Source organism: Polyergus mexicanus, unplaced genomic scaffold (assembly GCF_030449975.1).
Source record: "Polyergus mexicanus isolate NDT 795.1 unplaced genomic scaffold, iyPolMexi1.0 SCAF_163, whole genome shotgun sequence".
NCBI classification, from domain to species: domain Eukaryota; kingdom Metazoa; phylum Arthropoda; class Insecta; order Hymenoptera; family Formicidae; genus Polyergus; species Polyergus mexicanus.
In genome coordinates, this window is record NW_027223483.1 from 1 (window position 1) to 14,464 (window position 14,464).

General features: G+C 32.9%; 2 protein-coding genes across 11 annotated transcripts in view; one reads left to right on the forward strand and one right to left on the reverse strand.

Moving 5' to 3' along the window:
* Positions 1-31: 31 nt before the first annotated feature.
* On the reverse strand, positions 32-2,925 carry Ppv (Protein phosphatase V). Of its 2 annotated transcripts, none has more exons than XM_070315237.1 (7): positions 2,774-2,925; positions 2,527-2,622; positions 2,070-2,277; positions 1,910-1,989; positions 1,725-1,830; positions 1,412-1,573; positions 32-1,297 (listed from the first exon to the last, which is right to left on the reverse strand). In XM_070315237.1, exons 1-7 carry the CDS (start codon positions 2,840-2,842, stop codon positions 1,107-1,109), a joined length of 912 nt encoding a protein of 303 aa, XP_070171338.1. In that variant the 5' UTR covers positions 2,843-2,925; the 3' UTR covers positions 32-1,106. The 2 variants fall into 2 exon arrangements, with proteins under 2 accessions (XP_070171338.1, XP_070171337.1); XM_070315236.1 differs by having other exon boundaries at positions 2,518-2,622.
* A 3,696-nt stretch (positions 2,926-6,621) lies between these two features.
* The window catches only part of Shi (dynamin-1 shibire), a 21,771-nt gene continuing 13,928 nt past the window's right edge, over positions 6,622-14,464 (forward strand). For 3 of the 9 annotated variants that reach the window (XM_070315238.1, XM_070315239.1, XM_070315246.1), the window contains exons 1-10: positions 6,623-7,427; positions 8,864-8,937; positions 9,596-9,745; positions 9,825-10,028; positions 10,107-10,299; positions 10,376-10,585; positions 11,290-11,504; positions 11,590-11,735; positions 11,859-12,016; positions 13,839-13,865. In XM_070315238.1, coding sequence (XP_070171339.1) covers positions 7,264-7,427; positions 8,864-8,937; positions 9,596-9,745; positions 9,825-10,028; positions 10,107-10,299; positions 10,376-10,585; positions 11,290-11,504; positions 11,590-11,735; positions 11,859-12,016; positions 13,839-13,865 — 1,541 coding nt within the window. In that variant the 5' untranslated portion in view covers positions 6,623-7,263. Of the gene's footprint in view, positions 7,428-8,863; positions 8,938-9,595; positions 9,746-9,824; positions 10,029-10,106; positions 10,300-10,375; positions 10,586-11,289; positions 11,505-11,589; positions 11,736-11,858; positions 12,017-13,838; positions 13,866-14,464 lie in introns of all 9 variants that reach the window. The other 6 variants (XM_070315244.1, XM_070315245.1, XM_070315240.1 and 3 more) reach the window with 6 other exon arrangements.

The window sequence follows — 14,464 nt, forward strand, 5'->3', positions numbered from 1 at the left end:
AGCAGTGGTATCAACGCAGAGTACTAACAAACAATGGATATATTTTTGAAAAGAATATCAATATAGAATATCAATATGTATCTCGAGATACTTTACGGGCAATATTGATTCAGAATTTTTTAAAATTAAGCGTAAAAAATGTCATGTGCATAAAAACAATAAGAAAAATCTTCATCGATGATATACTGATCCGGACTTTTTTCCTTACCTAGGCAGGAAACTTTGGCTCTATCGCTACATGCTATTTGTATCTCGGCGAAAAAGAGCCGAATTTACGATTCTGCTACTAAGAACACTGATCGCGCGTCTAGAAGAAAAAAGAACTGCACGCAGCACACACAGTACCTAAACCAGAAACAGATCATTTATATGTTCAGGAAGACCTTAATAGTACTATATATGCTCACGCTTTAATAAACCTGAATTCTACGCACAATGATTGCAATCAAAGAAGCATTCACTGTACTCAGAGAGTGTACTTTGCCGGAATGTTTGAATTTTCTTTTCTTTTCTTTTTTTTTTATTTAATTCTTTGCACACAACACTGGACTATTTGTATTATTTGCATTCATAAATTATTGAAAGCTCTTTGTCTTTGAAACATTAAAGTCCAGGATGCTGCTCTGAGATATGAATGCTCTATTAGATATACACAGTAGACAGCAAAAGCGTCTAGACCACAGAATGTTCACATTTGCTCCGGTGCAAAATATTGTTTCTTTTTCCTCGAACTATAAAAATCAGGCTGATGCAATGGCAGATACTATGTATATATATAAAAGTTAGCTTTATAACATGTAAAACCTGATAAAGTTCTTAAAAAATCTAAAGAACATTCCCTGAACAAGAGTAATCGCACGACAATTCACACAACAGTCCTCTAAATATCGCATTTCGATCGTAAAATGTATCAAACAATTCTTTGTTCTTTTTTTCTTTTTAAGAGAATCAAAATTCTAGAGTAATATGTATAATCGGTCTGTGATATATTTTATCGTTCCGTCATAGTACCAGCCTGGGTCCGATCAATTTAGTCATGTGATTCCGTACAGTCTAGACACAGACACTTCTCTCCTGCATCTGTACAAATGAGCCACTAAGTTAGATCACAAAAAATACGGTGTGGGCGTTAGAGGTGGGATTACTCTCTCGGAATCAGGCACTGCCTGGAACAGCACGGGTGTTCTCTGATCCACTGTTGTGAACTGCATGATGCTAGCTACATTACCGCATCGGTAACAATAATTTGGAGCTGACCACACTGTGACAAGTTTGTCATTAAACATGTATCTATAACCTGAAAAATATAAGAAATATATATTATATCGTTTATATTTTTGATGTACAAAGAAAATATAATAAAAATTGAAATGTTAGATATCATTAGAAGATTTATGAACAAAAAACATACCTTCTTGAACTAGTTGGTGCGCCCTACAGATGAGTTTAAGATCGTTTACTTCCATGAACATATAAGTCACTTTACTGCCAAACAACCAACCTGCACCACGCGGGCTTACTGTCCATGTTTCTACATCCTCTGGATCAGACCAGACCAAATCACAGAAAGCACCTATAATACATTAATTAAATAAAAAAAATTCAATATTGTTTTATAAAACTAATTTGTCTAATTATTACATAATTAGACAAATTAGTTTTACAATAATAGAATATCAAATATTATTTTATATAAATAATATATTTTAATTATCATTATATACCTTTGTGTGGAATCTCTTGATTTCTTTCAATCGTTCTAATTTGATCTAGTGTTCTTATCGCTGGAGATAATCCACCATGTACACAAAGAACCTGTTCATCAATTAACTGAAACAAAATATTTCATTTAAGTAATGTATAAGAAATTGTAAATTTTTGGAAAAATATCTTTTGTAATAATACTTACGGCAGCAACTGTGAGCAAGTCAAATACCCTACAACAGTACTTCCATGCATTAGCATTACCATACTTGTTCTGGCATTCATCTATAACAGATGATAAAAGAAGCAATAAAATCAAAGCTCTCAGTATAAGCATAAAATAATAGAAAAATTACTGCGCTTACCATAAAATCCATAAACATGCGTGATTTGTCTAGATTCGTGATTACCGCGAAGTAGCGTTATCCTATCTGACCATTTAGCTTTAAGTGTAAGCAATCGAGTAAACGTTTCTAAACTGTAGTAGCCGCGATCGACAAAATCTCCCAAGAATATGTAATTCGTATCTGGTACAGGGCCACCATTGCGAAACAATTCCTCTAAATCGTAAAACTGCAACAAACAATACAAGCAACACGTAAGCAACCTGAGATACATAATTGAGCCATAGCTGTGCGCATCACTGTACAGAATTATACAGACGGAAGATATATCGTAAAAAAAATGAGAGAATAAAGATATTAGTTGGGAATACTGCTTCAAATTTAATGCAATCCCTTAGAATTTAAACTAAAATCAATCCTACACATTGCGATGAACAGTGAATGCTCCAATCTTAAGGTTAGGTCGTACATCCATTACCTGACCATGGATATCGCCGCACACCGTCACCGGGGTGGACACAGGTTGAATGTTGGACTCCTCCAGCAACAAATCGCATACCATGTCACAGAGTTTCTGTCGGCAAAATTGTAAAAATTAATATGATCAACATTGGGGGAAGATTGGGTGAACACACGGACGAGATACAGGACAAGTAACCTAATCGCACGATTAAATTAAATCACATGGGGAAACAAATCGACATGGTACGCGCGTGTTATTATACCTTGAGGTCATACTCGGGCAAGTATTTGCATTCTTTCGCGATCTCTATCCATTTATCGACGTCTGACATTTTGGATTCGCACTGTAAGAAAATACTGATCGCGCCCCCATAGAGCTATATACATATGTCGTCTGTACGCGCCCAATGCTACAGGAACTCGTACAGGACCAGTGTTGTGAGACGGGCCGGGTTTTCTCGCGCATGCGCGGCGAACGTAGCATCAATGAAGTATATATATGGATAAAAAGGTGTGCCATTGACCACCCGTACATAATTTTGCAAAAGTTTTTGTAATTTAAGGAAAAATGTGTAATATGCTGTGTGTATATACATATACACACAGCATATTACACATTTTTCCTTAAATATATATATATATATATATATATATATACAAGGTGGTCCTCGTAACGGTCGCCACGATTTTTAAGGCACTTACAATAATCTGACATAAAAAAGTTTCAAACAAAAGTTGTGTGGCTTCAAGGGGGCCATAAGATGGTGGCAATGATTTGACGTTGGAAAATCATTTGAAGGTCATGTGAAGGTCAACTTTAAAATCTTAAATGGAAACCCCCATTTTTTATTTAGTATTCTTGTATCTGACGTCGAGAGCTTTCCAAAACACTATAATAAAGTACTTTTTTATTAAGTACTTTTTGAGTTATTTTATATTTTAATCTGACATATTTTGATATAAAAAATAAAATATTTCGTAAAATATTCAGTTTTCGATAATCTTACCGTAATAATTCTATGTACAGAATAATGAGACAAATCAATTAGTATAAAAAAAATTGTTTTTAAGAAAATTATTTACAATGTATTTTTTAAAACAATTATTTGTTTTTTTTGGCACTAATTAATTTGTCTTATTATTCTGTACATAGAAGTATTACGATAAAATTATCGAAAACTGAATATTTTACGAAATATTTTATTTTTTATATCAAAATATGTCAGATTAAAATATAAAATAACTGAAAAAGTACTTAATAAAAAATACTTTGTTATAGTGTTTTCTCTCTGAAAGCTCTCAATGTCAGCTATAAGAATACTAAATAAAAAATGGGGGTTTCCGTTTAAGATTTTAAAGTTGACCTTCACATGACCTTCAAATGATTTTCCAAGGTCAAATCATTGTCACCATCTTATGGCTTCCTTAAAGCCACACAACTTTTGTTTGAAACTTTTTTATGTCAGATTATTGTAAGTGCCTTAAAAATCGTGGCGACCGTTACGAGGACCACCCTGTATATGTATATATATCTATATTGCATGCATTAAAAAATATTGGCTCTACATATCTGAAATTCTGTATTTAAAAATTATTATGTGCAAGAGTAAAGAAAAAAAGCAAAATAAATAAGCAAAAATATATTAAAGACTATCAGATTTGCATTTTTCTCCATATAAATTTAATCCATTATGCAGTTCTAGATGTCTTGAATCAATTTCGAAATAAGTACAGTTAATATTTTGAGCTTAAAAACTAGACCAAACTATACAAATTGAAGAGACTATCGTTAGTTAATCGGTTTCTTTTTTGATTTTTTATATCTGTTACAATAAAAAATATTCAATAATCTTGTCATTACTGCAGATTGATACGTCGTTGCTAATGGTTATCATGGCCGCGCATGCGCGAGAAAACCCGGCCCGTCTCACAACACTGTACAGGACAGGGAGATGGTGGAAGGTGGAAGGTGGAAGCGCACAACGGTTAAAAAAATCGAGCGGGTACGCATTTGAAGCTCGCCTCGATATGAAAACGTGCTTAAAGGTTTGTTCCTTTTAGATGCGCTCTTGCATTTACGTTGCGAATATATAATTGCGAATATGACAGAGTCTGGAATATGTCTTCATTTTCTGATTGAAATCTCCTCTTCTACTTCTTTGTATTTAAATTGGCCTAGATTGAGCCTAGACGTGTGGGTCAAAATCAACACAGATAAAAAAATCATTGAAACTTTTTCAAATCGGACGCATCGCGTCTAGATATTCATCCATCGTGACTGCGTTGGTTCTGAAATAGTTCGATAGCTGTCTACATTCAAACATAACATTAACGGAACGTCACATAATCTTTTTCATCTCGGATTATATTGCCAATTCTTTTGAATCGCGCATATCATGTCATACTGTATTACTGCCATTACTGTCGCGCATGCGAAAAATCTGATCCGATCAACACACTGCTAGAAAGAAAACAAACTTCTTCGATATAGAAGTACATACACTGTACACACACAAGAAGAAAATACGTACATGCAATATGTGACTATATAGGCTCCCAGTAAGCAATTTGATTACAAATTGTTGCCAAATTGGCATCAAATTCGCTCAAAACTTGGTAACAAATCCAGTGCCATCTGTGTCCGCATTAAGCTTGTGTTTTGGTGACAAAGCTTGTTGACATAACCTGACAGCAAATTGACGGCAAAAACCGAGCAAAGCTTGACATGATTTGACGTCAAATTGATGGCAAAAATCGACCAAGATCTGCGCAAGACAATTTGATAGCAGATTGTCGGCAAAAACCGAACAAATTCTGCAGCTTTTGGCCATTCATATAAAAGTATATATTTAAATAGATTTAAAGCCTTAACCCTAAGTAACAAAATGATGATAAGTTTTGGTCATAAAATGACCATTAGATAATTAGACATTATATAAAATCATATATTAATATGTTAAAACATATAAGTAAATTCAAATAACTTAATTTATAAAATTAAAGGTCTTTTTGGACAGAAATGTTTGAATAAGTAAAAATCGAGCAATTATCTGTCCGATTTGCCAAAAATCAATTCAATATCTGAATTTCCTGTATAAGAATTATGTCAAAAATTGAACTGATAGAAATATATATATGATAATATTATTAGCATTTAGTAGACTTTATATACACTCATGACAAGAATTTGAATACGGGTATAGATAATGAATAACGCGCCGCATAGCGATAAGCGACTGAACTATTTTATAATACTTTGTAATAAGCTGCAGATTTTGTTCGGTTTTTGCTGCCAATTTGCCATCAGATTGCGCACTCTAGATCCTGCTCAGTTTTTGCCGACAATCTGATGTCAGTCATGTCAGCAAGCTTTGCTCGGTTTCTGCCGCCAATTTGCTGTGTAGTTATGTCAGCAAGCTTTGCTTGATTCTTGCCTGCAATCTGCCAGCTTAATCGGTAATAACAACTCTTGTACCAAATTTGTAGCCTTTTTGCTGACAATAATTTGTAGCAAGCACTTGGCAATATTTGTTAGAACAGACCTGGCTGACTGGGTATATATGCATGAATCAATCGATACCATTTCGGGGACGATTCCATTTTCTCTCTTTCTGCCTCGCGGAAAGAAGCAAAAGATGAGAAGAGAGGAAATTATCTGATTTTCATTTTCGTTACGGCAAGAATTTCGCCGCGTGATTTTCAAAATCACGCGGGCGCTCGCTCGTCGCATAATGGGTCTGTTCATTTTACGTGCATCGCGTTAAGATATATATACAACTGCTCGAAACGAAATTATACGAACGGGTATATGTATTCAGATGACATATATATTCGCAAAAGGAAGAAAAGAAGAGAGAGAGAGAGAGAGAAAAAAGAAGAGATAAGAAGAAGCTGTAGCTCCGAAATGAACAATGGGCATTCGTTCGCGTGTATAATAGTAGATAGTAGAGGAAATCAGCTGATATCGCGGCATCGATTGTCCGCTCCACTTCGTCGGAAGTGAACGTTGCTCGTCGAATTTCCGTCGCGCGCGCGCGCGCGTGCGCGCGGACAATACATATATATACGTGAAACACGCGGAGTAAAAAGGTCAGAGCGTCGACGGACGATATGGATTTTATCTCGCGGCCGCGAAAGTAGGTCACGACAGTGACGGCTTGTGCGCACGCTTCGATTATCGATTGAACCTTTCTCTCTCTCTCTCTCTCGGCACTGACGCCGCGAGTCAGTCAGCTCCGATCTCTCATTTATACGCGGAATGCCAGTACGTACAATAGTACGGTACTAGCACGGTGCCGCTGCTCGTTTCTGCGAGCGAGCTTTAAATTCTTCCCTACATTAGAGCGAGACCGTTGCGAGATGGCGCGATTCGTCCCGCCGCCGCTCTCGCGGGGAAGATGCGAGTGAAGTGAGCGAGTAAGCGTGCGCGAGCTGTGAGCTGTCTTCGCGGAAATCGGCCATTTTGGTTAGTATACGATTAGAGCCCGTAACGGACGGTTACTCGCCTCCGTCAGCCACCCTTTTCAGGGCGGTCGTACGTGTGTGCAGGCAGTGGCGGAGGAGCAGCGGCAGCAGTATCAGCTCTAGATCGTGGTGCCGCGATCATAGCGGTATCGCGCATAGCTGTGGATATAAAAGGGAAAGAGAGTACGTCCGCGCGCGCGCGTGTGTGTGTGTGTGTATATATGTGTGTCGGAGCGCCCTAGCGTGCGTGTACGACCGAGCAGTGTAATAACGCGACTTCGACGACAGGATGGCGGGCAACACGGGTATGGAACAATTGATCCCGATCGTGAACAAGCTGCAGGATGCGTTCACGCAGCTCGGCGTGCATATGCAACTCGATCTACCGCAGATCGCAGTGGTGGGCGGCCAGAGCGCGGGCAAGAGTTCCGTGCTCGAGAACTTCGTCGGCAAGTGAGTCGATCGCAAAAGCTAACAGTTTAACGTATACTTCCCCCTCCTCATAGTTTCTAAGCTTCCTCCTCCCTTCGCAGACTCTTGCTCGATCGAACTTACAATAGGGATAAACGTGTGCAGAAAATTCTTTCGTACAGACGATCGGATAGAGATCGGAGCACCATCTCTCTCGCTGCTTATCTCTTCACCTGGTAGATAAAAATGATCGAATACAAACAATGAACATTGCCACCGGTTGTGTTTCTCCCTTCTCCAAGTCTGTTTTTCCTTTACAGTTACACATTTCTCCGCTATTTTTTTTTCTCCAAATTTTAAATATATCTAGTTCTATTTCGAATGTAAAAGAGTGTAACGGGTCAAAAAACGGTTTTTTTTTTTTTTTGCTTCGATTCCTTTTGCACCGACGTCTTCGTCGATACGTAAGTCCTAGGCGTGGCGAAACACGCGGGACTTTTCGACCCTTTGACATCGTGGATTATTAATATTAAAAGTTTGACGACGATGACGAGGAAGAGGGCCGTTTGACAGTTGTCGCCTCGTGCGTCATTCTCTCTTTGCGAAGCATGGATGAAACGCGAACGGGATAAGCATGAATATGCGACGTTAAAACGCCCACAGGACGACCTGTCAAATGGACTTCTTGTCACTGGAGCACTTTAGAAGAGCGTCTGTTCATGCGCAAAACCGGCGAGACGATTTTTTACACTCTTATAATCTCTTGCCTCCACATTTTAACGTTCCGATTAAACGAAAAATTTACAGTTACAATATATATATATCCACATAAAACCTATTAGTTCTACGAATCTTAGTAAAAACACTAAAAAAACCAGAATTAAATAATTTAAGAATTAATATTTTTTTTTAAATTTGATATAAAATTATTTTTATTTGTTATATTTGATTCTATTTTATATATCTATATTTAATATCAGTCTGTTATTTGTGCCAAAAGTAAAATATATTTTTATTTTCTATATAAAAATTATAATAATTATTATTTTTGTAATAATTCTTGAGATACTTTTATGATGCAAAATTAATTTGTTATATGTTATTGTCAGATTATATTGTATATATAAAGAATTCTGATATAAATTTGTTAATATCAATTTATAATAAAGAAGCTAGAAATTAAAAACTTATTGGAGGAGGGAATATATATTACAAATAATTTCTGAAATAATATAGATAACAAGACAAGTGTATATATTTTTATTAGAGAGATTAAAAATATCATAAAATATATGATTACTATTCACATTTTAGGCTTATATATATTGTATATTATTTTACGCTTTGAAATAATTAATTGCGACTAATTCATCATTGTTTTCAAACAGAGTGCTTAAGTGCACGTTATATATATTTTCTTATGAAAAAATATGAATTTTAATCATGACTAATTATAACAATGAATATTTCTTTCTCAGAGACTTCTTGCCCAGAGGTTCTGGCATTGTGACAAGGAGACCACTCATCTTGCAGTTGATTAACTGTTCAACTGGTGAGTCGTAATAAATAAGACTGATTATGTCATTTCTCTTGTGCCTTCTAATATTTAATAAATACAAAACTTATCTTACATATGTATGACAATATCCTTGCAATATCTTGTGCATGCGTGTGATTGCTTTTAAGGATATGTAATATCATAAAAGAGAATTTAAAAAATGCAAAGTCTTTTTATGAGCTCGTAATATCATCTTGTTAACCTATTGACTCATATACTTGTGACAAATATTTTTCTTTTAAGCAAGGTAATGCTTAATGCATTTATATGTTATCTTTTGCTTAACCCTTGAAAAACCGTTGAAAAACTTTTACTGCGCTATATGTATGTGACATATTTATCATATTTTATAGATAAATCTATAAAAAACAATTATTGATTTTGTCATCTTGCTGCACAAAGTAGAATTCATAAAAATTACCCTATCTTTTGAACTTTGTCGTTAAATTATCACATTTTCTGTGTCATACTTCCTGAGCCTAAAATTATGATAAGCTATAAATTGAGCATATCTCCAAACAAACAATGTAATAGAAATATTATATATGTTAAAGGATACGAAATATATTATTTTTAATATTTTTATTTATTTATTCTTTGTACTACATAATACGAATAAAAATTAAATTAAATGATTTTTTTCTTAATGTAGAATATGCAGAGTTTTTGCATTGCAAAGGTAAGAAGTTTGTAGATTTTGATGAAGTGCGAAGAGAAATTGAAGCTGAAACAGACAGGGTGACTGGAAGTAATAAGGGCATCTCTAATATACCAATTAATCTTAGAGTATATTCACCCAATGGTAAGCGTAACAAAAGAAGCTACTTTAAATAAAAAATAATAATTGTTATTTGTAATGGCACATTTTTATCTTTTTACAGTCTTGAATTTAACATTAATTGATTTACCTGGACTTACAAAAGTACCAATTGGAGATCAGCCAGCAGATATAGAGGCCCAAATTAAAGGCATGATATTTCAGTTTATCAAACGTGAAAATTGTCTTATATTGGCAGTTACACCGGCCAACACTGATTTGGCTAACAGCGATGCTCTTAAACTCGCTAAAGAGGTGGATCCACAAGGTATTTAATCAATATAATAGTGTTGTTAATATTATATCTTTTTGAACTGAAAATATTAATTTAATGTAATACTTTAAGGTGTACGTACAATTGGTGTCATTACTAAATTGGATCTTATGGATGATGGTACCGACGCAAGAGATATTTTGGAAAATAAATTATTACCATTGAGAAGAGGTTACATTGGTGTAGTCAATAGGAGTCAAAAAGATATAGAAGGGCGGAAGGATATAAAAAATGCTTTAGCTGCTGAGCGAAAGTTCTTCCTCAGGTACACAAACAGTTATGAAAATAATTTTTAGGAATGGCTTTTTTTGACAATACATAATTTTTGTTTTATTTTTTAGTCATCCATCTTATCGTCATCTAGCAGACAGATTGGGTACGCCATATTTGCAGAGAGTTTTGAATCAACAGTTAACAAACCATATCAGAGATACCTTGCCAGCTCTAAGAGACAGATTACAAAAGCAGCTGTTAACTTTAGAGAAAGATGTCGAGCAGTATAAACATTTCAGACCTGATGATCCTGCAATCAAAACGAAGGCTATGTTACAGTAAGTGAAGAATTTTACATGCTGGTTTACAGTTATAATTATTCAATATTCATCTTCCATTCATAAAATATGTTTATAAAAATGATAGATACATATCTTATAGCAGAATATATTACACATAGATCTACATGTTTATGTAATATTAAAATTCTTTCAATCAATATGTGCATTATATTTCATTTTTTGATAAAATAACAACTATGCAAATATAACCATAATTTCTATTTATCTTTTTGTTTCTTATACTTTCTATATTGTAGGTGGAGTGTCTCGAAGTTTTAGATCATTTGACTTTTGTTTTTCAGATCAATTCAAATGTATATGTAGGTATCTTTGTTTCCTCTTTTAGTTTTCTTTAATAAGAATAGTGTACTACACATTTGCATGAAATTTTAATTAGTTAAAGAGCTGCGGCTGTCAATTATGCAAATGCTTAGTTTAATAATTAACACATAAAAATACTGCATTAAATTATTCTGCTACAAGAAGATTAACAAATAAACTTGCTAACATAAATCCTTTTTTTAATATATGATATGCATATCTTTCTGGGAAATATATGATATTTTTACTACAAATTTACAGATTGTGACACACAATAACAAATATTTCAAATGTGTTTTATGAATGATAGATAACATCGAGACTCTCTACCTATGTAATTAATATTATTTTATAACAGGTTATATTATATAAATTAATAGAAAATTATTTTTAAGGATGATACAGCAACTTCAGTCAGACTTTGAGAGAACTATAGAAGGCTCAGGTTCAGCACAAATTAATACTAATGAGCTCAGTGGTGGCGCGAAAATTAATAGACTTTTCCATGAGCGTTTCCCGTTCGAAATTGTTAAAATGGAATTTGATGAGAAAGAATTAAGGAGAGAAATTGCTTTTGCCATCAGAAATATACATGGTAAGTTTTATTCTTTTAGCTTTATCTAATTTTCAAATGTCAAGTTTGACAAATATAAAATTACTCCAATTTTTTTTTATGATAGGTATCAGGGTGGGATTATTCACCCCAGATATGGCTTTTGAGGCAATAGTCAAGAAGCAAATAAATAGACTTAAAGAACCAAGTCTTAAATGTGTAGATTTAGTTGTGCAAGAACTTAGCAATGTTGTACGCATTTGCACAGATAGGGTAAGTCAAAACTTAGTAACAAGATAGTAAAAGATAAAATAACAATGTTATATTATGAAATTTAAATGGTGAAAATCATCAATTATACATTTTTCATATACCGGGGTTTGTGTAAAATTACAGATGTCGCGTTATCCTAGACTAAGGGAAGAGACAGAACGTATCATAACAACATACGTCAGGCAGCGCGAACAAATGTGTAAAGAGCAGTTGATTTTGTTGGTTGATTGCGAGCTCGCATACATGAACACTAATCATGAAGATTTTATCGGTTTTGCAAAGTAAGTAATCATTGAACAGTTCAATGTTCTTTATGTGTTATATCTTATAGATTTAACTACTATTTTCAGAGATAAAAATAGTCACAGAAATTTTCAGTTTACTTAAGTTGGTACATCTAGTTCCTACATGTCATTTTTGTTACACTTATGTGTGCGCTTGCTGCTATATTTTTTTATTTCATATTAAGTTCAATATAGCCACTAAATCGCAAGAGATTTTATGTATAATGTTGTTATAGTATTTAGGCGAACTTGTGTATGTATTAAAAGACTGCTTTAGTTGAAAAGATATTAGCAATATATGAATTCACGTGTATTGCATATTCTAAAGTTTTACAAAAAGTTTCCAATATTTTGCGTATCCTATAATGTATTTCTATATTTCATTAAATATAATAGATATATCCATTTTTAGAAAGTATATTTGTTTTTTATAAAATTTGGAAATGAAGAATTTGGAAAGTCTATATGAAAAGTCGTTTAATAATGAGATATATAGTAAAAATTCACATGTTAAAATTAAAGTTAAAGTTCCTGACTCGAGGCGATAAATTAATATAGAACATGCTTAATGCTTATTAAAGATTATAGATAATTATAAAGATAATTTGTAAGAATTTATGCAAAAAAAAAAAAAAAAGAAAAAAATCGAGACTTTAAAATTGTTACAAAATATGATAGAAAGACGTACTACACGTGATTGTCAAATTTTTTGCTTGCCATTATTTTTTTATTCAAGATATCAGCGCATATACTTTCACAGTCAATGCATGTCTTGCTAAAATCAACTCACTTAGCGATCTTTGACCATGGCAACATTCTTAACTCGTCCTCCTTTTAAGATTAAATATTACTCTAGAATTTGACAAGCAAAATAATTTATCTAGTGTTATTTTTATTCAATTTACACTCTCGTATAATACTATGCTAAAATCATACATAAGTATGTGCTAATCTAATCTCTTCTCCATATATTTGTCTTCGTAATATGTTCACCTTAATTAATTTATATTATTTATCTGTAACTAACACAACTTGACCTGTTTTATTTGTTTTGCTTATACATAAAAACTTTTAATCGAGTAGTATATTACTCTCAGTGTTATCTCTAAAGTTGAATACAATTAAAGTCATTTGAAATTTACATAAAAACAGTTGATTGTTAAATCAAGAAATGCTAACAATTTATGTTAAAGAAATAGTTTCACACATTATCAAGAATAAGGAATTGCGTTTGCATATATTACATTTTTAGCTCAATTGATTTTTATTGTTGTGGCTATATAGGAATATTTCTCTATATATTTAATTCTTTTTTATTTTTATTTTTGATTTAAAAATAATATCTCTGGAAAATATAAGAATGTGAATAATTATTATTATAGATATTTATATACAATGCGTATAGTTTATATTAATTATGTATACAAATATAATAGAGATACAAAAAATAGATTTTTTATATATAGAATTGATAATGATGTTGCTCAAGATTATATAAATGTTATTGTAAATTTTCTTAATTTTATTTATGTCATTGGGGATAAGGCACATACAAATTCTGTACAGAAATATATAGTTTTTCAGTTCTTGTTTTCTTTTATATACATATATGTATATACATAAATATCTTAGTACAAATCATAAAAGATTGTAATTAAATAATCAAATTATATGACAATCATCTTATAATTCGTAAACTTATTTATGAGATTATGTGCCTTACCCTAATTAAAATAATATGGCCATATATTTTTCTTTTCTCATTATTAACTCTTCTTCAAACTTTACAATTAAAAAAATGATTTAATTATATCGGCAGCGCTGCAGCCAGTAGCCATAATGCAAGGTAAGAATATTATAGTACATTCCAATAAAGATTTACACTACATTTTTATCCCTTTTTATTTTCACGCTCTTTCTTTCTTACGCTTATTTTTATTTTAATATCTTCTTGCTTCCATGTTAAGTTGAAATATTAACATACTATAAGCCAAATTTTAATAGTCTTTAGGTTGATAATGTGTTTATCTAATTTGTTTTGGAAATAAAACATAAGCATATACAGGGTGCGGCGCGGGAACTTCCTTATTTTAAAAAATCATAAAACAAAAAGTATTAGAGATATCATTTTAATTCTTTTTTTTTACATAGAGGTACATTTAAAGTCTTTTTTTTATCTTGAAGGTGGTCTCCGTTCTGGTCAATACATTGGGAGAGTCGAAAATCGGAAGTTTTGGTCCACTTTGTCCAGCATGTCTGCGTCGATGTTGGCAATAATTAAATTCGACTCTCCCAATGTATTGACCAGAACAGTACTCTGCGTTGATACCACTGCTTAAGAAGTAATTAAAAAAAAAAACTTTAAATGTACATCTATGTAAAAAAAAAAGAATTAAAATGATATCTCTAATACTTTTTGAGTACTCTGCGTTGATACCACTGCTT

Excerpts from the sequence above, each read along its gene's own strand:
- Ppv (XM_070315236.1), bottom strand. The coding sequence starts at position 2,842 with ATGTCAGACGTCGATAAATGGATAGAGATCGCGAAAGAATGCAAATAC. Across the intron at positions 1,831-1,909 it reads ACTTGCTCACAGTTGCTGCC|TTAATTGATGAACAGGTTCT; the intron begins GTAAGTATTATT and ends ATTTTGTTTCAG. Across the intron at positions 1,574-1,724 it reads TCAAGAGATTCCACACAAAG|GTGCTTTCTGTGATTTGGTC; the intron begins GTATATAATGAT and ends AATGTATTATAG.